The 23,445-nt window shown below is 34.1% G+C and overlaps 3 protein-coding genes and 2 pseudogenes across 3 annotated transcripts; 2 read left to right on the forward strand and 3 right to left on the reverse strand.

The window, feature by feature from the left end:
• Positions 1-1,181: 1,181 nt before the first annotated feature.
• LOC145606934 (uncharacterized) lies at positions 1,182-2,180 on the reverse strand. Its single transcript, XM_081662755.1, has one exon. The coding sequence runs from the start codon at positions 2,178-2,180 to the stop codon at positions 1,182-1,184; it is 999 nt and encodes a 332-aa protein (XP_081518881.1).
• A 2,476-nt stretch (positions 2,181-4,656) lies between these two features.
• LOC145608956 (non-structural maintenance of chromosomes element 4 homolog A-like) lies at positions 4,657-8,507 on the forward strand. The gene is made up of 7 exons (XM_081664536.1): positions 4,657-5,188; positions 5,282-5,362; positions 6,459-6,714; positions 6,808-6,898; positions 7,053-7,263; positions 7,367-7,458; positions 8,080-8,507. The coding sequence occupies exons 1-7, from the start codon at positions 4,945-4,947 to the stop codon at positions 8,335-8,337; spliced, it is 1,233 nt and encodes a 410-aa protein (XP_081520662.1). The 5' UTR covers positions 4,657-4,944; the 3' UTR covers positions 8,338-8,507.
• A 1,260-nt stretch (positions 8,508-9,767) lies between these two features.
• On the forward strand, positions 9,768-14,084 carry LOC145607715 (zinc finger CCCH domain-containing protein 31-like). The gene is made up of 3 exons (XM_081663309.1): positions 9,768-10,131; positions 11,292-11,340; positions 13,083-14,084. Exons 1-3 carry the CDS (start codon positions 10,053-10,055, stop codon positions 13,837-13,839), a joined length of 885 nt encoding a protein of 294 aa, XP_081519435.1. The 5' UTR covers positions 9,768-10,052; the 3' UTR covers positions 13,840-14,084.
• Positions 14,085-15,536: 1,452 nt separating this feature from the next.
• Positions 15,537-16,134, reverse strand: LOC145608968 (18 kDa seed maturation protein pseudogene; annotated as a pseudogene).
• A 3,192-nt stretch (positions 16,135-19,326) lies between these two features.
• On the reverse strand, positions 19,327-22,491 carry LOC145606935 (spermidine hydroxycinnamoyl transferase pseudogene; annotated as a pseudogene).
• Between the last annotated feature and the right edge of the window lie 954 nt (positions 22,492-23,445).

Below are 23,445 nucleotides of genomic sequence, written 5' to 3' on the forward strand. Positions count from 1 at the left end.
TTCACTGTAAACTTGTAAAGTACCAACCATAAGTATATGTAACAGGTATGCTAAAATATGCTAAAGTATTTTTAACAAAAATTGAGTCATGAGATTAAGAACCATAGTACGTAGTATTACAGAAGTACTTGTAAAGTACTAAAGTTGTAATAGTATACAAGTAATACTGAACAAACAAAATTAATGGGAATAAGTGAATAATACTATGTTTACTAGATTAGGTCCCGTGACGGTAACTTTTAGTAATTGTTTCGTATTAACAGTATGTTTAATTATACAATATAAATTTGTCTATAATATTATGATTTATGAAAGAGTACGTTAGGCAATATTTTTTTTTTTTTTCTCATTTTTAACTCTTAAATGAGAAGAAAAAAATATATTAAATAAGCAAAAAAAAAAAAAAAAAACTACCTTGGGTACACCTGTACACCTACCTCTATGTGAACCCGGGTATATATAAATTATAAAAGGTGAACGATGATTGGGGCATTTAAAACTACACATTTGTTAATGTGCATATTTTTTTTTTTATATACTCGATTTCACTAACAAATTGTATTGGTATCATTTGGATAACAAACGTTGGACATTACACCATGTATGTCTCAAATTATGTGAAGAATGTCACTTTTTTTTAATGCTTAAATTTATAGTAGTTATATTTTTAATTTTTTGTGGAAGGGTAAATCAAATATTTTATTTTAAATAATTTTTAATATTTGATATTCGAACTACTGAGCTTCTAATATGTAATTAAATAAAATTAATAAAAAATATAATCATCAATCAATTTTCTACCGTATAGAATAAAAAATCTTACTGTATACATCAAATCTTTTATAATCTGTTATATATGTATAAATTTTCTACTCCATATCTTTTTTTTTATGTAATGTATAAGATTTTTTTTCCATAATAATTTTTCAAAAAAAAAAAAAAAAAAAAAAAAACTAAGGACACACCAGAACATGACACGTGTCATTGCTGGTGTGTCTTTTAGTATATAGTTATTGATTGATATTAAATATAAATAGAAAGTGAGAGCATAAAATATTATTAAAACATGCTACACTTCAACCAAAAAACATTGAACCAACCTAAAACTATACATTCCATTTAAAACCAAATACTATATTATGATTAATATCCCAAATAATCCTAATTAACAAAAACATAAACTAATTACCAACGCTAACATCACCTTCCTTAATCTCACTTAATTTTCTCTCTCCTCCTTCCTTAACCTTAAACCCTTTATTCCCAAACTCAACCCTCAAATCATCCAACGCCTTCCCTAACACCGCATTCTCAGAACGCAGCGTTTCAAGCTGCCGTTTCACAGTAAAGCAAGTCTCTGCCAGCTCAGCACCACTAGCAACACCACCATACGGGCCCAGGCCCATCACTTCATTGGGGCCCACCTTCTTATCCTCCTTTGCCACGTGTTCAATCCCAATCTTATTCAGCACCAATTGCGGGATCCCACGTGGCGATATCTTAGCCGTTGGATTCTTCATCAGCGATTTGAATCCTTCGGGTATCTTTACCCCCCACCGGAGCTTCAATACGGCGCCGTTTCTGATTGGAAGTACCGTTTTTGCCCCTAACTCCATCCCATCAACGGCTCTTTCAACCGATGATTTCAAGGGTAATGTGGTAATTTTACTCGGATTTTTCACCGAGAAATAATCCCCTGTTTCCGCATCTACAATCGGCTTCTCAACCATCTCCAATGAATTATCCTCCGCCTCAAAAACGGCGTCGTTTCTGTTGATCGAATTGAACGGAGATAACGACAACGAAGAAGATGAATGCGATTTTTTGATCGAGAAATCGCCGAAATGAGGCTTAAAATGGAGGAAAAATCTAGGGTTTGACGCCGATGAAGTAGCGACGAAATTGAATTCGGCAGTCATAGTCATGGGAGCTTCAATTGGAGACCCAAAATGCCCAATTCCAGTTTTAACGAGAAGAGAGAAAGGGTTAAACGCATCGTTTGGACGATAAGAGAGGCGAAACGATGGGCCGGAATCGAAGAAGGTTCCTAAACCTAATGAAAGCTCCTTTGAATCACCAGCTGAAAGAGATGATTGAAAGGGTAATCCTAAAATGTTGAGGGGAATTTTTGCTTTGAAAAGGGGTTTTTGCTCTTCTCTGAATTTCAGTGAAGCCTTCATTTTTGTTTTTCTGGGTTTTTTGTGAGAGAGAAATTGAGATGAAGGTGGGTTTTTCAAGGGATTTTTGATTTATTTATAATAAAGAGAGATTTTTGAAATGAATTAGGGAATTATTGATGCGTTAATGTTTTTTTTGTAAGGTTAGCGGAGTTTCCGGGGTTTTAAAAATTGTTTGGATTTGGTTTGCGATGGTGAGATGACTGGGACTGGGGAGTGTCTGTTTGTAATTCAAATTTTAAATATGAGTAAATCAGGAGTGGATCCATGATTTTTAGGTTTGTGTTTGAAATTTTTGTCATAAGTGAGATGCTATATTCATTTACTCCCTCCGTCTCAAAAAGAACGATCCATCTGGGTTGATTATGCGGGTATTAAGGAAGTTAAGTAAAAATAAGTAAAAGTATATTGAAAAGATAAATTTACATGGGGTTTGTAAAAAAAATAGAAAGAGAAAGTAATAAAATAACATGGAAAATCAAATTTTTATATGGGGAAGCTAATTTTGCACAAATATTGTAGCAAATTAGTGACTGTTTTAATGCAAATGGGTCATTCTTTTTGGGACAAAGTTTTGGCCAAATGGATCATTCTTTTTGGGACGGAGGGAGTACATAATTCAATTTAATTTTTTTTTTATGTGGTCTGGTGATTCTGGTCTGTTTAGATTTTAAAGTTGACTAAGTTCTAATCTAAGTTGTACGTTAATTGTTAGATGTAAAAAAAAATTGTGAACATCTACCATTTACTTTGCACTTTTTGAAAACAATTACTATTATTAAAAAATTTGTTTGAGTGCCAATATCATTTAACGGCAACAGTTAAAAAAACTGTCTTGTGAGGCTCCAAATCGAACCATCCACTCACCACTAGTCCCCCGACTTGAATCGAACTAGCCACCTGCCACTCCCCCATCTGATTATGTGGATGTAAGTGGGTGTTGAGGTTCGGACAGATGGAGGTGAAATAAGAGGTGATGCGGTGGGGTGGAATTTGACAGCGAAAGGCGTGGAGGAGAGATTATGGGAGAACGTCAAGGTGAAGAGGAAAGGGGGGGGGGTTTCATGGTGGGTAGTTGAGTTGGTGGCTTTTGTGGGGGGGGGGGGGTCGGTGGTGGTGGTGGTGGACTAGTAGGGGAGTGATGGGTGATTAGAATTTAATTCAAGTGGGTCCCATAAGACTTTTTTTTTTTAAAAAAAAAATAGTTACCGTTAAATGCTAGTGGTACTCAAACAAATTTTCAAATAATGATAGTTGTTTTTTTTTTTAAAAAAAAAATAATTAAAAAAAAAACGTTAATTGATAGTAGTTGTTTACAAAAGATGCAACATAAATGGTAGTGGTTCAAAAAAAATCCTACAAATAATCATCAAATGAGATATGATTTGATACATTAAAATGTACTCTTACATTTTTTAAATAAGTGCTCCGTTTTAACTTGCACATTTGAGAGAGCATTACTTGACCAATAATATCTTTAGTTAACGATATGTATGAATTACAAAATTTTATATTTAGAATTTATACATTATAACAAATGACAATATTTGATCTTATGTATAAAGCATAAACATTGGTTAAAGTGGTGTATATGAATAATATAAAAGTCAAAATGGAGCACTTAATAAAAAAAAATGGAGGAAATACTAATAAGAGCATCTCCAATTATTATAGCTAGAAACTTGCTTGTAGCTTGCAATTTAAAAAATTCCCTAACTGTTATCTTGACCATTTGAGCTAAAAAATGAAATTAGTTTGGTCAAGCAAATTAACTAGTGATTAACGGCACAAACTAGCTACAAAAGAGATGAGCTTAAAATTTTATGTGGCATAAGAGCATCCACAAGTAATTAAACCTACCAGACCAACCCGATTCGAAATCAACCAAAAAAAATCCTTTCCTAGACTATTTTGTAAACCTGAATCGGACATGGATCGATTGACTCCATTCAGGTGTTCAATCCAAGAAAATTTTAGATTCCGAGTTTTTCGATATAGTCCAAATCCAGAATAATCCGATCCGGCCCTAAAACCCATATTTTATTCATAACTTGGAGAAACTTTTGTAATTTGTTAAATACTTAAATAGTTAATTGTACGTAGTGTAGACTTGTAATTCTTATAAACATTATTGACTTGTAATTTTTAAGTTAAATAACCTTCTTACTAGGCTTATACTTAAAATATGTTATTAAATTTTAATTTCAAGGGGAATAAACAAAAAATTACTAAAACAGGATTAACTCCTTATTGGCTTATAGTTTTAAGAAGGGAAATGATTTTGGCACACCCCTATGTGAGAGCACAATTTTTTATACTCTTCTCACATATGGGTATGCCAAAATCAATTTCCCCTTAAACCCTTACCGAACAAGGCAAAAGACAAATTTTTACAGAATGCCCTAAACCTACCCCCTTCATCAAAAACCACGAGTAAACAAATTTTTCACAATTTTTTACAATTTTCACAAGGTATTAGGCAGAGAGAGTCTGAGTGCGGGAAAAACCTCAACTCTTCGAAATTTCGAACCCCAAACCCCGCTCTCTTCTCATTAAATTATTCCTCAATTTCATTATTTCTACACTTGTAATTTATTTCATTTTCATACTCCTTCCCTTTTCTTCAATTCATCTTCTTCAATTAATTCCCCCAATTTTCCAGATTTTCTCCATTTTAGGGTTCCACCTTCTTCAATTTCAATCAATTTTGGGGAAAAGTACCTGATTTTCAAATTCTGAATTCTAGGGTTTCACTGTTTTAGCATCAATGGTGAATGTAAAGAAAGAGAAAGGAAGTACTAGTAAGAATGCTGCTGCTACTGTTGTTGGTCGAGAATTGAGGAGTCGGAAAACTGGCGCCGGTGACGCCGCCGCGGAGCGAAAGCCACGGCCGCCATCGCAGCGGCCGTCTCAGCGTGGAGGTGTGGAAGAAGAAATGGAGGAAGAAGATGAAGTTGTTGTTAGGAGAAATCTTCGGTCCAGATATCTCGCCGTCAAGAATTTACTATCTGGTTTTTCTCTCATTTTTTTTTCTGTGAATTTTGGTGTTTAATTGGTGTTTGTGTTGTGATTATTGAGCTAATTAAGGTGAATTGAATTGGTAGGTGGAGCTGATGATTTGTCGCGGCCGGATTCCGATAGGTTCAAGACTATGATTGATGAAGTTGAGAGTTTGCATAAGAAAGGTGTTAATTGATTTCATATTTTAACTTTCTTTTATGTTTTTGTCAATTGTAATGTAGTTTAAATAAAATTATGCCTTTGGCTTTTATATGGTATTCAATTATGTGAAGTACATTGCTGATTAATGTCTTTATTCTGGATTGTTGTGACATTTTTAGAACATGCATTTAAGTTATTGTAACCTGAGTTGAGTGTATGAGATATGCTTGCTGTAATGAACAAATGAAGGGTAATAGGCCAAATAGGGTTTTTAATGTAATTAAGTACTGGTGTCGTCAGGTTCAATGATAAAACCCCGCGAGGGAAAAAATAACATTGGCAATTTAGCCAATTTGATTGATGTATGGTTCTTCCTGGTTAGGGTACTCGTAAGTCTCTAGTATTATGAAATTGTAGGTTTGATCAAGGGCCTTAAGTGACTAGTATGACCAGTACTCACTATCTTGCTAGCGTTATGTTTGATGCATTGATAGAATTGGCTTGACTTTATGTGCATGGTAAAGCTTGTGGAATAGGTGTTAAAAGATGCCAAATTTACTTCTTCTATTAGCTGCATGTAGATCTGTTGTGGGATAGTGTGTTAGAGAGGCAATTAAGTTCATGGTGGAACTCTTAGACTGAGATTTTTTGGGTGTTTTCTGATCGGCAAATTATGCACTTTTATGTGCTGTGCTTGCTTTTACAAGGAACTTATGAGGCGTTTGTTTGAGCTAGGGGTAAGCACATAGTAGAAAGTTAAGCTGACAAACAAGTGATGTGATTAACTAAATATTAGTTTAAGAATGACATTTATAATAGAATCAAGTAATCAACTTTCAAAAGCTCAGGACATAGATAAATGTAAGCATGGAGGTCCTGGAAGGGTTAACATAGATTGGGAGGGGATTTGATTGTAAGAGAATGCTCTATCTCCTCCTCTCTCTCAGTGGCTTTATCAGCAGATAACTTCAAATTCTTAATTGTAGTACAACTACAATGAGGCAATGAGGTTTCAATGCTCAAATATTCATACCAAGATAATTAATAAAGACAAATTTTTGGACAAATTAAGGCATTAATCTTGGTTTACATTTTGTATTCTCTATGTATTGGTTTCAGTTCGGAAGCCTCGGGAGCAAGTGGCTGATGCAGAGGCTTTATATGACATTACAAGCAGTTTTGTGAAAACTGTTAGGGCTCAAAAAAATGAAGGTGTGACTCCATCAGATTTTGTGTCTTGCCTGCTTAGGGATTTTGGTCGTCAAGGTGGTGGTGCTACGGGCAGTGTAGACGGTTCAGGGAACACAATACTTTGGAAAGACATCGGGCTTGCAGTTTCTCAAATTTTCAGAAAAGGCACTGGATGTTGTACCATGTAAGTTACTTTCTGCAAACATTTCCATTGCTCCAAAATTTCTCTACTATTTTATTTATCTAGATTTCACATCTGGCTTTGTTAACTTTCCAGGCTAGGGCCTATGTCTTCTGAATTAAAGAGAAGGAAGACTGTAGTTCGGAAAAAACATGTCAAGCCAACTGATACTTCACGGCCTGAAGAGGTAGGGACTGCAGAGCTGCCTAGTTTGTTAATTGACCTTTTTAATTCTTGATTGTTAGGGAGACACAAGTTGATCGGTATGTTCTTAGTTGATAGATATTATTGCAATTCGTTTTGCATATTATTCACTAGATGCCTGTTTGGTTTAATTGCAGCTTGATAGCACTGTAGAAGAGAAAACTGATACAGACAAGAATATGTCAATAATGTTTGGCATTTTGGGGAAATTCCGAAGGGTTCGCCTTGAGAATTTAATCCTGAACAGAACGTCTTTTGCACAAACTGTGGAAAACTTATTTGCTTTGTCATTTTTAGTGAAAGATGGAAGAGCTGTAATCACTGCAAATGCGGATGGCCATTTTGTTTGTAAGAGGCGCTGCTAATCAACGGATTTATATTTATGCACAAATTATTTCTATGATGCACTCATAGCCTCAACGGCTGATTATTGTTTCTTTCCCTTTGGCAGGCCCTAAGAATGCTCCATCTGCTGAAGATATCACATCAGGCAAAGTTGCATACAGACACTTTGTCTTTAGATACGACTTCAAGGACTGGAAGGTAAATATGCAGTTCGAACTCCATCCAGCTGCTTTATTGTATTGCCCATCTTTAATCACGGGTGAAGTTCATTGTATAAATTCCTATTACAAGGACTGGAAAGTAGTGATTCTGCTTATTTTCTTACAGAAGCTGAGTTCCATTGAATGTTAGCCAGTTTGCCTAATCTATGTCGATTAGGCCCTAGTAGCACCAATCACCCAAGTTTGTTGTTTGATAGTTTCATCTAGTTTAACAGACGTGCTGCTTGATCTTTTAAAAGTAGGCTTAGCATGTAGCTCGACCTTTTTCCAGCTAAAGTGATTGCCAACACAGGAGATTGGTGCTTCTCTCATTATTTTGAAGCTTGGGTTGGAATAATCCAAGGCATAGTTGGCTGGATAACAAGCATTCAAGTTCATAGGATTCATGAACCTTTATGAACAAATATTCACTATATCACTATGTATCTCTGAAATTCTGAATAAGGTGTTAAAGTTGGTGAATTTGTCAAGAACAACAAACATATTTTGTAGTATTGCAGCATGCTTGTTACGGAGTACGATATTAATGGTTGCTGTATACCAGTAACTTAGCTGATTCAAGGATGTGCTATAACATATCACTTGTTTGATTTTACAGTTGATGATGGAGTCTGTTGGAGAAGGCGAAGAGCTGATGCCACACAGGGTTCCAGCAGACACATCTGCTGATTCAGAGCTACCAACTGTATCAGAAAATGTAGTTCCTGAAAAAGCTGCTACAACGACCCCAATTAGAAAATTATCAAGAAATCGTGGTCGTGTTCTACAAGAACAGATTGTTGAAGACTCACCGGAGAGTGACAAAAATAGATTAAGAGCTGATTATATCAGAAAGGGAAAGCGCAGATTAATATGAGGCTTGGATGAATTGTACAGCATCTTGATCTTAGGCACCTTCATATATTAAATTTTAGATTGTCTATAATCATTTTTAGTTTCATCTAATGCTTCAGGTTTTGGACAAGTTTAACTAATGTAACCTAATTATTTCTGAAGTGGCTGTCTTCTTTACAGCCTACATGACTCTATTTAGTCTCATTTGTTTGCCTTTATGAGATTTGTACCATGTTCTCGATCTCTAACTTCAGCTAATATTAAGTTGATACATTCTAAATTTGTTGATATGTTTCTTTTATTAAGTTTGACTATGAATAAATTAAGCCATAAGCAAGTCTAATTATCAATAAGTAAAAATTATATATAGTTAATACTTTTTAATAAATAAAAATACACATTGAGAGGAAATATAACTAGATCTTACATGATTATATTTTTCTTACTCGTATAATTTACCAAAGCTAGTCAAAGTGGTGTTGGTGAATAATATCGAAAGTAAAAACATGTTCCCTATATTTGGAATGGAAGAAGTATAAGCTACTCCGTATTAAGCAATATGTTCATAATACTTCACATTGATCACTAATCTAATGCTTTTGAGCAGTGTTTTCAATTCATTTTTTGTTTGAGTAAATTAAATGTATTAATCATAACCTTATAACAGTTCTGAATTAAACTTCATAGAGCTCATTTCAACTTAACTAGTCTGGTCTTATTTAAGCCCAAACGAAATGATTTAAGTTAAGCTTAAATGTTAAAACTAGAAACTATTATGGAGGATATATTAAGTCAATCTAACTTTTATTTATAGGTTATATATTGCCCTAAACTTTTGTATCCCGCATACATTATTACTTCGTACTACATTTATTTTTTTTCCCCTATTATATCATCCAGGTATATAACTCTTAGGATCAACCAAACATTTTATCTACTTAATACATTTTAATTCATAATTGTACTAGCTCATGCATTCTATCTTTACAGAAAACTGATCTTACATTTTGATTGATCAATTAGAATCAATAAAGTAATTGAAATGTTGTCTAGAATTTTCTCACAAAAATATCAAAATCAATTTTTTTTTTTTTTTTTTTTTGCTCCAACAAAATAAATCACCAAAACATGAACAAGTAGTACCCTTTATACGAGCTTGGGTAGGTACAACCCGCCCAATAACATCACGCCCAAATCATCAATCCAGCCATTGGATTCTTGATATGCTCAATCAAGATAGCACGTGACCTCCCTTTCACTTTGAATTTTTTTTTTTTTTAAACAAACCGACTTTAATTCCCTTTTTCTATTTTAATTTATAAATTTATTAATAAATCAAACAACCCAAAAATAAAAATACAAGAAAAAAAAAAAAAACCATTCCATTTTCTCTCCACCTCCTCGCCTCAAATATTTTCATTTTTTTTTTCAAAACACTCTTAAAAAATTAGAAAAAAATAATAAAAAAAATCCATTATTTTTTGTAAAATCAACCTCAAGCGCTCAATACTCTGTCTCCTAGTTTCTCTCTCTTCGAGGCGTTTCTTCCTCAACCTTTCTTTCTCTCTCCTCCCCAAACCTCTAAACCCTAGTTCTGCTAGGGTTTTCATTTTCATTTTTCACTCAATTTTTCTCAATCACTTTCCATTTTATCTAGGGTTTTGTCTAATTGGGTATTCAAATTTGTAATTTTTGTTTAAATTTTGTTGGGTTAAAGTTCGAAAAATTCAACTTCAAATGGACGGCCGAAAGAGAGGAAGGAACAACGATGCTGGTGCTGTTCATTCTAATGGCGGATTTAAGAAGCATAAGCAAGGTTTGTTCATTTCTAGAAACTTCTCAAGTGTTTTAATTAATTTCTAGAAACTTCTTTTTTTTGCTTTTCTGTGTTTCTGGACTTGGATCTGAACTTAGAAGCAAGAAGTAAGAGGTTAATCCTTTGCTTGTAATTTAATAGGTAGAATTATTATTGTTAGAAATGAATAGATTTTTTACCTTAATAATTTTTGATTTTTTTTTAGTTTTTTCATTTCTGTTAGAAGTACTAGATTAGAAAAATCTCTGATTTGGGATTTTTGTACCAATTGATTTTCTTTGAATAGAAAGAATTATGAATGGGGTTTTAACCAACTGATGTCACTATTGTGATTTGTACCTAATTTAGGAAAAGGGTTACTATTTAGTAGCCATGTGGATGCAATTTCGAATTTTTTCGATGTAGGCGTATTTTCTCCGTTCCACTTTAATAGGCCACATTTGTGTAGTTTTGAAGTATCAAGTACTTCTCCCGTCACACTTTAGTAGACCACATTTTTAATTTGGGATGACTTATGTGATAAAATGTGACCGAGGGAGTAGTATTTGCTGATTACAGTGTTATTACTTATAGTATTTGTTTGAATTTTGAAGTGTGATGCAAGTGATAGTGTGCAACACTGCAACTCCTTTTAATGTTGCTGCTTGTGTGAAATGTTTTGATTTAATAGATTAGGGATGTTTGATGATTTGGGTGTAAGCTTAAAGGATAGGTTGCTTGCAGTTTATTTTTGCGTGCATCTGCTGCGTTTACCTTGGGTTATAAGATCGTACCTGTCTGTTTCGAGATAAATGAAGTAGGCAAATCCAATTTTTAAAGATAACACTCTAGAGCCTTTGCAGGGGATTTTAAATTCAAAAGGCTAATACTTATAAGTATAAAGTCAGGTTGTCATAGGTCCATAGTACATATTATCTAAATATCTAGCCAGAGCATATAACTTGTGTTAAATTTATTAAAAGACTGATGAATGTAGAAATATCTGTAATGATGTATGCAGTAAATTGTGTCATGTGATGAAGCTTTGGTTTAGTAGTGTGTTATTATTTTCTATTAATGATATGTTAAGTCACTTCAATTAAGTATTTTATTATTTTCAACTTTTTTAACACAACGAAGGCAAGGAAAGCTCACAAAAAATAATTAATGTTTTGTAACAGAAACGGATGGTATAGGAAGCAAATCAAAGCCTTGCACCAAGTTCTTCAGGTTCATATCTTTATCTATTTAATAAATATCAACATTATAGCGTATCGTTTCTAAAATGTTTTGGTTAATAACTTGTTCAATCAAACGGATTTTACGGTCCATAAATAAATAAATTACTAAGCATGCAAGTTATGTAAATTGCTACATATTTTATTAATCTCTCTGCTATTGTCAATGCTTTTAAATTTCTTGTAGTCTTTAATGTAGCATCTTCATTCTTCTTCATTTCTTTTCTCTTGTTATTTTTCAAGTTAAGATGCAATGCACATAAACTTTCTGCCTCTATGATTGGGGTTTTTACTATCTTTTTTTTTGTTAATCTATAGTATTTAACCAACTAATTTTGCTTTTATTGTTAGAAGAATATTTGACCAGATTAGCTTCATTTTTTATTTTGCTGTCCGGAGACCTTTATATACTTGTTCCAGTTGCATTATGAGTTTACTGTTTCTGCTTATTCGGTTATCATTTCTGTAACATGAGCCTGGGTGTTTCTTTGTGAGAATTTAGCTAATTTTGATGGAAAGCAGATTCTTATGCACTGGTTCTGAGACTAATGAGTATGTTTGTTGCTCATGATGATGAAGATTTTGATTGGAAAATTTGAGTACATATTCATGTCTCTTAATTTCACCAAGTTTACAGCTCTCATCACATAGTCTTCAAGTTGAACATATAACTGTGGGCTTTAGAGATAATAAAAATGGATGTAATTTCATAAAAAAATGAGTGTGATATAATCAGTTGGTGCAAGAAGTAGCCTATCCTTGTTCAGGTTCAGTCATTCAGGGATAGCTTTTTGGATTATGTATTGATGTCATTCTCACTTGGCTATGTGATATAAATTATACTTTGCTTGTGATACTTTTTTATACTAGCTTTGCTCTTGCTTCTACCACTTTGACAGTAAGCAAAATGTATGATTTCGTTTTTGAAAGTATGCTTTTAGTTGAAAAAGAATTATGTATTATGATAGAGAAAAGAAAATGAATAAACTATGTGGCTTCTCTTGTAAGAAGACCATATTGTTATGGAGTGGAAGTTACTTGAAGGTAAATTAATTTTCTATCTCAAGGAATTAGGTTCGAATTGAAATCTTCTAGGTCATATTTGGAATATTGAATTTGTTTTGTAGCTTTACTGATTCAAAGCTGGTTGATGTCTGTAGTGATGGACTTGATTGGGGAAAGTAACCTGTATGCTTGACAATATTACTAGTCAGCTTCAGTTTATCTGATCACAATTGATCTTTAGAAGCAATTTTCTGTTGTCAGTATGTTTGTGTTTCATTCAAGTTATGTTTTTGGTTAACCATGTTGAAGTAGATGTTTTGTCTTCTGAAATGAATTTTCACTTTTCAGTTCTATTTTGTGAATTGAATTCAATTTTAGTTTTTTGTAATAGCCTCTCCAGTTAGTAACATGATCTAAATGACTTATTTATTTGTTCTATCAAGATGTGCTATATTATTTTCTAGCACCTTGTTGTTATCTTTGTCCCCTGGAAAAAGTGCTTGTACTTAATTCTGTGGAGGATGTGAAACTTTGGTATAAATAAGTTAGTATTGGTTTCCTGCACTTTCATGCTAGCTTAATAATTGTTTGCACCGTTGCTGTAGGAAAAGGACCCCACTCTATTTGCAGGAGACTGCTTTTAGACGAGGATTACATTGTTTTATGTGGTCCTGCAACTTATTCCTTATGCGACTTTAATTTAGCTACTTAATTCTTGCTGTGTTGCAGTACATCTGGATGTCCATTTGGAGAAAATTGCCACTTTCTACACCATGTCTCTGGTGGCTACAATGCTGTTGCTCAGTTGATGAACCTTCCGCCCATGTCAAGAAATGCTCCACCACCACCACCCCCTCCACAGTCACACAACGGTTCTGCTCCTGGTGCCAAAACCCGCCTGTGCAACAAATTCAACTCTCCTGAAGGGTGCAAATATGGCGATAAATGTCATTTTGCCCATGGTGAGTGGGAACTTAATAAACCTGTTGCTCCACCATCCTTTGATGATCCTCGTGCTAGGGGGGGTCATCCAATGCATGGACGCTTAGCTGGGCGACATGAGCCACCTGTTCCTGCTGGTCTTGGTGCCTTTGGCGAATCAGCAACTGCTAAGATTAGCGTTGATGCCTCCTTAGCTGGGGCAATCATTGGTAAGAGTGGTGTGAACTCGAAACAGATTTGCCGTCAAACAGGCGTGAAGCTTTCGATCCGGGATCATGATTCTGATTCAAACAAGAGGAACATTGAACTTGAAGGAACCTTTGATCAGATCAAGTTGGCGAGTGAAATGGTACATGATCTTGTAGCAAGTGTCAGTGCAAATGCTCCCTTTAACAAGGCTCCTGGAGGACCTGCCCCCCATGGACCTTTCTCAACTAATTACAGGACCAAGCTTTGCGAGAACTTTACAAAAGGTTCATGTACTTTTGGAGATAAGTGCCACTTTGCTCACGGGGCTGCCGAGCTACGAAAGTCTGGAGTATGAGTCTTTGCGAATCCCAATTTTGTTTGTTGGGTTTTCAGTCTTCATGATGATGGGTTTGTGAAGCTCTTAATCTTGAATATGGCTAATCCAATCTAGACTCTTTTTTTAGTAAAATGAGGTTCAATGATTTCTAGAGATGGCTTATTCGCTGCTTGTCATTACTAGTTTGTTTGTTTTCCTTAGGTTTTGTGGTTGGATGATACTTGTTTGCTTTTCCCACCTCTAATAGATAGAATTCTGCTAAACATGGGAGGTAATGGCTGGTCATTACATTCAACTAATTGCTGTCAAGAGAAGAGAAAAAGAAGGTACATTGCTGAATGGTGTTGTAATTCACGTTAGAGCTGTCATCAGAGTATAATCAGACACAGGCTGTATTTGCTCTGTTTTTGGAATAGATATGTCATGACCATAGACCGTCAATCCTTATATCAGCCTAGTGTATGTTTAGAATATATTTAGCTTCTAAATCTCCATTTTCATGTTCGTACTTATTCTACTTGCGCATTCATCAGCACGTTGTGGATGCAATGAAAGTTAATTTATTTAAATATAATGTGTGGAATCCATGTTCATGGCTTGTATGTGAGCAGGTTTTGCAGTTGTGAAGATTTGGATAAGCTTGTGTTTTTAGGACTAATCAATGTGTTGTTTTTGCTGCACTTAACCGCTCTGGTTTTTGTTAACAAAATGTAGTGAGAGCGCGTTTGCTTCTGATATGCCGTTTGAAATATTATGCTGATATGCTTGCTGTTTGAAAAATAACCCTGATATAGACATGACTCAATTGTTCAGTGGTTAAATTGCATTCAAAATACTCTACTCAAACCTGATTATTTATTTACTCCATCCAAACTAACCCGACTTGAATTACATTGATACGATATACAATGGAAGAGCGTAGGTGTAGGAAGAACATTTTACAACCAAACAATTAAAGATGTAACAAAACAAAACAATGCGAATCAAAACAAGTTGCTTAGAAGTGAATCAAAACAAGTTGCTAATAGAACAATATTACAAATCATCTAGGCCACAAGATTGAAGGTGAACATCTTATGTTTGGGTGTACCGACATAGTTCCCTATTATTTGGGCATACTTTGCCCAATATGAGCCGTTTGGCTTGTCCTAGTTCACTTAGGTTCGAACCAGTCCACTCATCATGCCAAATGAGGTCCAAGCCCAAATGGTCAAAACTTAAAGATTAAGAAGTTAGAACAGAAAATACTTCGTAAAATTAACATGTATGGTACTTTACAAACTTGACTCTTGAGTCTTGCCAAGTGCTAATTAATTATGAAGAATGAAGCCAATGCAACATTATTAATTGCAAATCAAAGTAGCATATTAAAGCATTCATAATGATCAAGTGGAGTGATCTAGTTTCCAAAAAAAAAAAAAAGAAAAGTGGAGTGATCTAAGCCTCAAAATTACAAAACTAACATATGTGGTGATGAACAATTAAATTACAAGCCAAAGAAAACTTTTTTTTTTTTTTCCTTTTCTCTATTTTATTTCAACAAAAAAGCAACAATACAAAGCACAATACTCAAGTATTATGCTAGATAAACATCAAAATACATACCTTAAATACAAACATTTGTTAAAAAGCATGAAAACGTGACACACCTCTTCTTAAAAATACAAGAAAATGTCACTCACACTGTCACACCACACCACATCAATCTATGGAAAAAAAAACTACATAGCTAATTAATTAAACATTATATCCGGTTCCGGTGTTAGCCCCTCCACCAGTATGACGGTTCGTAGCCGCGGTCCTAGCCCCCCTACCAATAGGGTGAGCCCCAACAGCATGAGTCCTTGGCTCAACAAACCCACCGGCAGGCTCACCAGTGCCATGTCCGGGCATAGCGGACATCTGGTGAGTCCCGGTGGGTAAACCAGTGGTTCCAGTGGCGGAGTGAGTATGAGACCCAGTAGTAGTGGTGGTAGTAGTATTAGTACCACCACTACTACCAAACAAACCGGTTCCGGTTCCAGTTCCAATTCCAGTATTTCCTGCAGCAGCAGCCGTCTTGGCATTCTTCTCCGCAGCATTATGGCTCATAGCCTGCTGCTTATGAAGCTCGGCCTCGGTCAAGCGCTCCTGCTTCCTCTCGGTGGCCAAGGCCTTGTCGTACTCATCATTGGCCTTCATTTTGTCAACCTTCTCCTGCATCGTCGCCTTTGTTTTGTCCATCCCTGATTTAGCCGACGCCGCGATGTTCGCGGTCGTCTCTTTCACGGACTCCACTGCTTTCTTTCCTGTCTGCATCTTTGATTTGGATCAAACTAATCGAGTATTATTGCACTCTTTGATCTCTTTGTTTGCGGGGTTATAAGATGTTTTATGTTATGAGCTTTCTTTCTTTTTATGGTTGTGATATTGGTATTGTTATGACTAAATAAGGAAAATGGTTGTCCTTATATAATGGGGTTATTAGGAAGTGTGAAAGGGACACGTGTTGGGTTACATGAAGGCTAGAATTAGAGAGCTCCACGTGTTAAAGTACGTGTTGAGATAAGGAAGTTGTTTTGCACTTGTTAGAGTACTATTCCTCGTTTAGGGCTTTAATGGATATGTACTACGTATGTATATTTCGTGGGCAACTTGGCTTAGGATTTTGGGATTTTATTGTCTTTTACCGTTCATGGCTCGGATTTCAATTTCGATTCTGATTCGGGATTAGTTTTGGCCTTTTAATCACTACTACATTAACAACCAATTAATAAAATAGTCTTTGTAATAGACATGTTATTACTGTAAAGTTAGCCATATATAAAAGTATAACTATATTGATAGAATAGAAGAAAGTAGCTTAGGGCCTGTTCTAATTAATTGAACTGAGCTAAACTAAATATTTTGTTAGAGAAGAAAATTAAGAACTAAACTGAACTGAAGTGAAAATAATTTGAAGAGAATAGACCTAGTTTATATAGTTTGATGTTATGAAGTACCCATAATGGTAACTTAGTGTTTCGAGCCATTACTCCCTTATTATTTTATTATTTGCTCCATTTATACTCCGTATTATTTATTTAATTTACTTTAACTAATATTAATGGTTGTTGAATAATCGACCTTGAAAAAAAAAGTATCACCACATGTAATTAAGTGTCCCACATTAATTGAAGAAGAGAGAGTTTATCACTTTATAAGACTAAGGGGCTACTCCTCCTATTACCATATGATTTTAGGATGGAACTTTCTTGTACTTGTGAAGTGGACTCTCTCTTGGTTTGCAGATGCGGCTCAGACCCATATTTAACATGGTATCAGAGCTAGACCCACGATATGGGACCTTAAATGGCTAAAGTTCACATGGTCAAGAGTTGGTCCATGTGAGGGGAAGTGAAGAAACACTCCAGCCCGAAAAAATCACATGAGACAAAAAGATATATAAAAGAGACCTTACATGTGAGGGGGAGTGTTGAAGAATAGACCTCCCAAGTATCACCACATGTAAGTGTCCCACATTAATTGAAAAAGAGAGAGTTAATCACTTTATAAGGCTAAGGGGATACTCCTCCTATTGTCATATGGTTTTGGGATGGAATCTCCTTGGACTTGTGAAGTGAACTCTTTTTCTTAGTTTGCGGGTGCGGCCCAGACCCTATAGAAGAATAGACCTCCTAAGTATCTCTACATGTAAGTGTCCCACATTAATTGAAGAAGAGAGAGTTAATTACTTTATAGGCTAAGGGGCTACTCCTCCTATTGTCATATGATTTTGGGATGGAATCTTCTTGGACTTGTGAAGAGGACTCTATCTCTTAATTTGCGAGTGCGGCCCAAACCAGTATTTAACAATGATTTATTCAATATATTAGTGTAAGTATTTATTAAAATGTATCAATAAATAGATTATTAATTTTAAATTTTAACAATCGCACAATTGTAAAAGTTCTAGCAAATTGCTTAAATCTTAGCCAAAATACGTTGTTAAAGTTTTAAAGCATTTGTCATTACGTGTAGAATTCTAATCAAGACGTGGCGCACGCAGCTGATTAACCGATCCTTTACTTTTGTATCAGAAAATATTACTCCGTATCATGGCTAACAGGCTAAGTATGTCAGGTTTGTATCTTGGAATTTGCAGCCGTACATATCTATCTATTTATGGCATTTTTCCCTTCAATTGCATGGCTGGCCCAATTGGGATTTTACACGATTTATGTGCCAAATCGATGAATATTTTAAGTTGTTGATCCTTGGGTCTATAATCTCTTCAAATGCATGAAATTATTTCTGCAAGCGGATGCAGGATACCCGTACATCCGATTTTATTTTTCTTTTTTATTTTAAAAGGCGGAATGAATATATAGTTGTTCTAAAAAGAATATATAGTAAATTTGTAAAGAACATATATCTATTTTATAAAGAACATCACATATAATTATTTTGTAATTAATATATAATTATTTTGTAAAGAACATATAACTATTTTGTAAAAAAAATTCAGTTTTATGTTCTTTATATATAACTAAACAACATCCATAATATTAATAAAAAACCTGATAATAAAATGTAATGAACATTAATTTTATTCAATCACCATAATCTAAAGGCAAAATTCAAAGAGCATTTTAAAATAAATAATTAACATTATGTCACAAATAAAAGTACATTATAATGACGATAAAAAAACATAGAGATAAAGAACATTATTTAACAGTATGTTCTGTTCTTAACAATTCTATGACATGTTCTTTTTACTTTAACTAAATGTTCATTACAATTCTATACAATGTTCTTTCTGTTTATATATATATATATATATATATATATATATATATATATATATATATAGAAGGGATGTATCATGAGGATCGTGCATTCGCTTGTAGGAAGTCAGAAACCATGCATTGTGATCTAACTTAGTGGTTGGAGGCATTCCTTCCATCTTTATAAGATCATTTAATTTGTGACAAGTTTTTACTACAATACATAACAATCCATAAATGTTATTCTTAGATTGCACCAAAAAAAAAAAAAAAAAAAGAAGTTATTCTTAGACATTGGTGTGTTTTGCTCACTTAAAAAAATAAGTTAAATTTAGGCAAATCAGGTTTAATTGGAAAAAAGTTCAAATCTTGAAAAGAAAATGCACCAAACTTACAATAATACTCCCTCCGTCTCCAAATGATAGTCCTTTATGGGCAAAAATCAGGAGAATTAAGCAACTTAAATAAAAGTAGTAAAATTACATCGAAAAAATAAGTTTACTTTGGGTATGTAAAATAGTAGAGAGAGAAAGTAATAAAACTACATTGAAAAACAAAATTTACATAGAAAAGTTAAATTAGCACAAATACTGTTGCAATTGGAGGGAATTTTGATAAAATATTGATATTAATAGTACTTGAAAAAAAGCAAATGAGACTATCAATTTGGAACTAAAAATAGGCCATAAGGAAATATCATTTTGGGATAGAGGGAGTATCTAAAAATTTTCCGAGCATTAAATTTGGCTATGCAAACCTAAAGTCTAGCATAACACTTTTGAAATGTCACATTGGACTTATTTTGTATTCGTGATTTAAGCTTCAAGAATAGTCCGATCACCCAAGATCCATCGTTCTTATAGGGAGTAATCATAAAAACACCATCACTGCCATGGACCATCGGAGGACCCATGTAGGTTTCCACACCCCATCCAAAATCAACTCCGGAACATCCGAGGTGCAACCAACTTATAACTTGTACATCACTATGTTGGTTGCCACTAGGAGGGCCATATTGTTTTCCTCGATCTTCAAAATATTGATGGTTTATTAAATTTTTTTGGCTTTTTAAGTAGTCGATTGATTCAAACACACTCTTGTTATTCACCTTGCTTGTTGCTTCCCTTATCTTACTACAAGCATAGCTTAGAGGTTTTGACATGAGCTTCCCCACACAACTTGATGTATAAACGTCGATAGTGGCATTGCCAAAAAAGCTGTATGATTTTAGAAACAAAAGAATGTCTATATTAATGGAGTATGTAGTATAAAATATCTAGGATTATTCTATTTTTTTTCTTCTAGAAATCAATGTCTATAGGTATTCAAACCTTGAATCATGTTCTCCTTACCTTAGTAACAACCTCTCTCCTCTATCTCTAAAAACACCATAGCGTCTATTGTTAATTTTAAAGGGGGTTTTATTATTCAGTTTTACTAGTAAAAAGTCCCAATCTTTGTCTCACTCGAAAGAAAGAGTTTTTGGTCTCCTTAATTAGAAAAAAAGGGTTTTCTATCTCATTTGAAAGACACGGTTTTTTCGATCTCCATTGAAAGACAAGATTTTCTGATCTCCTTCGAAAGACAAGCTTTAAGTCCGGGAGATATGATGAATTGCCATGTAATTGTATGTTACGTTGGTGAAAAATTATGAGGGGTCACAAAGGTTATCTATTTTTCAAATACGAATCCGATAGAAATCATCCTTACAACAACAAGGGGATCCTTAGATTGTCACGACTACAAAATGATAAATTAAGATCAGGCGGGCCTTAACTTGCAAAATAATTTTGGGTTTATCGGGCTTAAGTGGGCCTTTTGAGCTTTTTTGGATGGGCTCAAATTTTGAACCAAAAAAAAAAAAAAAAAAAAAAAAAATTAGACTTGTTCAAACCCACACCTTTTCTAGATCAGGCCATACCATATTATTGATGATCACATCGATCTTGTTGATAATGCAATTTGCACCAAACTGCAGGAAAAAGATTTACACTATGCTTGAATAGCAATAGTGAAGGGAACGACAAGGAAGAAAAATGAGGAAAAGGAAAAGGAGGTGGGGAGGGAAAAGGTTAACTTCTATGCATTTTAATTCCTTCACTCTCATCAACAATGGAGGGATCTAATTTATTAAAGGGAGAAGTAAGATTGATCATTTTAATTCTCTCCTTGCATTAGATATCCAAAAAAGGATGATTCACCGCTCCTTTTTGTGTGTGTATTTGTTTTTAGAAAGCCAAAAGGGCGAAAAATGAGAATCAATCCCAAAATTATTTGAAATCGAAAGAGAAGCTCTAACCACTTAAGATATCCCTCCACTATTTCCATTTCTCTCGCTCTATCGAAAAACAATGCTAGTTAGTTTGTATTTAGGCCATGAATTGTGTGTATGGACATAAATTAAATTTAATTATCCTACGAGCACTATATTTTATCACATCTACCTTATACATCAATATTCATTCAAAAAAAAAAAAAAAAACCCTTATACATCAATAAAATAACATTCTTTCTGTGTTTAAATATAAGTGTTACACTTACCAAATGCGACCATATTTTAATAAGTGTTACAATTTTTTTTTATTTTTTTTTATTTTTTATTTTTAATTTTTTTTTATTTATTTTTTTTTTGTGGCAAAATGCCTATATTTTAATATTAGACTTGTATCTTTCTCTTTTCATGGTCTCTATCCGAATTCACTACTATTTTTTTTACTATTTTTTTCCCTAAAATTCATTACTTTTCAATAAGCTATTATCCCCACTATCTTTCTTTTACAATTTTTCTAATACTCCAACTATACCTCATCACCTCTTATTTGATTTAAGTCGAATAAATTCTCAAAAACTACGAGCCAGTCAAAATGTAACACTTATTAAAGCACAAGGGAGTATAAAATAATATACAAGTCAATAAAATATTATGTACGTGCTACCTATGTTACTATAATGAAGTTTCTATCTCTCAAAAGTCAACGATGATACAAAGTATATAGTACCTTAATGGCAATGGTGGATCCATACGACGTCGTGCATCAACAACAATTAATAAGGTGGTAGTGTCCTCATCCTTGAGCTCTCGTGCCTTGCAAATACATCTCCATACATAAGCCGTAATAACTTCAAATCGACTATATGGACGACTTAATTTTCCGTTGTTGTTATTATTAGCAGCTTTTTTGAGACGTTCAATTTCATCATTTGTAACAAGTTTGAAAATTGGAGTCACATTATCACCCTTTTTGCCTATACCAACTTGCCTAAAATATTTCATGCTTCCACCATCATCAACTTCCCTTGTTATGGATCCATCTACATCATCTTCGGCTAGTAGGATACGTCGATCTAGGAAAGGTGCAACCTCTAGGAGCTCGCCTCGAGCAAGCCTAGCCCATTCCCTAGTAAAATGGTATGCACTCCTCCCATCCGCCATTACATGAGATATAGCGAACCCAACACTAAGTCCACCACATGCAAATCTAGTGACTTGCACAACTAATAAAGGAAGGTCTTGAATTGGTTTCCCACAATAATCTATTTCAGGCAATAGATAATAAAACTTTTCACTTGATGGGTAGAAATCACCAAAATCGGCGATTTTCATGGTAGACTCTACTTCAATGAGCTCCGCACCCATGGCATTACACACGAGCTTTACTCGTCCTCCTCCTATCCAACTAAATCGGCCAGCTAGAGGATAAAATGCAACCAAGGCCCGACTCAACGAGTTTTTAAGAGTATTGATGACTTTGTTGGTTGATGGATCACACCAATGTTGTTGAATTGGTCTATCATAGAAGTATATATGGTAAGCGTGTGTAACGACCGAGACATGATCAAGTTCTGCTAAGGGGAAATGGCCATTGAACGTTGGTTCAGCTGGTTTAACTATGTGTTTAGAGATGATTTTTAGTTCCATTTTGGCTATTGGACTTTGTTTTTTAGGGGAAAGGTTGTATCTTTATTTTTGACTCTTCTTTTAGCATGATTGGTTTCATAGTTTATTTCTTATTTATAAAAGGCTCCATTCTTTGAATTGCTACTACCTTTCAATATATCATGCTGTATTTCTTTTTAGGTTTGTGAGCACTCCCTCCATTGAATCTGTACTTAATTAAGGGAAATGTTTTGACTTTTTGCACTATTTATCTTATTCAATTTGACTAATGTTTGAGATTTGATTTATACATAATAATAAATATAGTCTTTTGAGTACTTGTTGGAACAGTCTCAATAAATATTTTATTAATATTCAATTGTTATAATCTTTTAATTTTTATTATTGTAGCTAGCTTAGGTAGAAATTTATGGCGTTTTGTAATTTACGGTGTGTTAAATGTAAGAAATGTTACTTTCTGTCCTCAAATAATTATCTTCCATATATAAGCCTACCACTAAGGCACTAACTACCTCACCGTACCCCCCACTCTCTCCCCCTTTTTGTAGCTATTATAACACAATGTAAATTTCTTTACTACCTAAGCTAGCTTCAATGATAAAAATATATGGTGTGTTTGGTAAAAGAAACGGGAAAGAAAAGAAGGGGAGGGAGAAGATAAGAGAGAAAGGATGGGAAGGGAAAAAAAATTAAAAGATGAGTTTTTAATTTCTTTCAAAACTCTCCATTATTGGAGAGATCACTTTCTTAAAATTTAATCCCTCCATTTCTTTGCCCTACAAATCCCTTTTTTCCTCTTTTACTATACAAATGAATAGGGGTGAAAGTGTTTCGGATTAAAACCAAATTAAACCAACCGAAAAACCAAACCGAATTAGTAATTAGGATTTGATCGGTTTGTAAAAATTAAAAAAAATAAATTGCGGTTTGGATTTAAATTGGGGTTTTAAAAAACCAAAAGGCAAATTACAAACCAAA

The sequence above is a fragment of the Chenopodium album genome, chromosome 23 (assembly GCF_948465745.1).
Source record: "Chenopodium album chromosome 23, dcCheAlbu1.1, whole genome shotgun sequence".
Classification (NCBI taxonomy): domain Eukaryota; kingdom Viridiplantae; phylum Streptophyta; class Magnoliopsida; order Caryophyllales; family Amaranthaceae; genus Chenopodium; species Chenopodium album.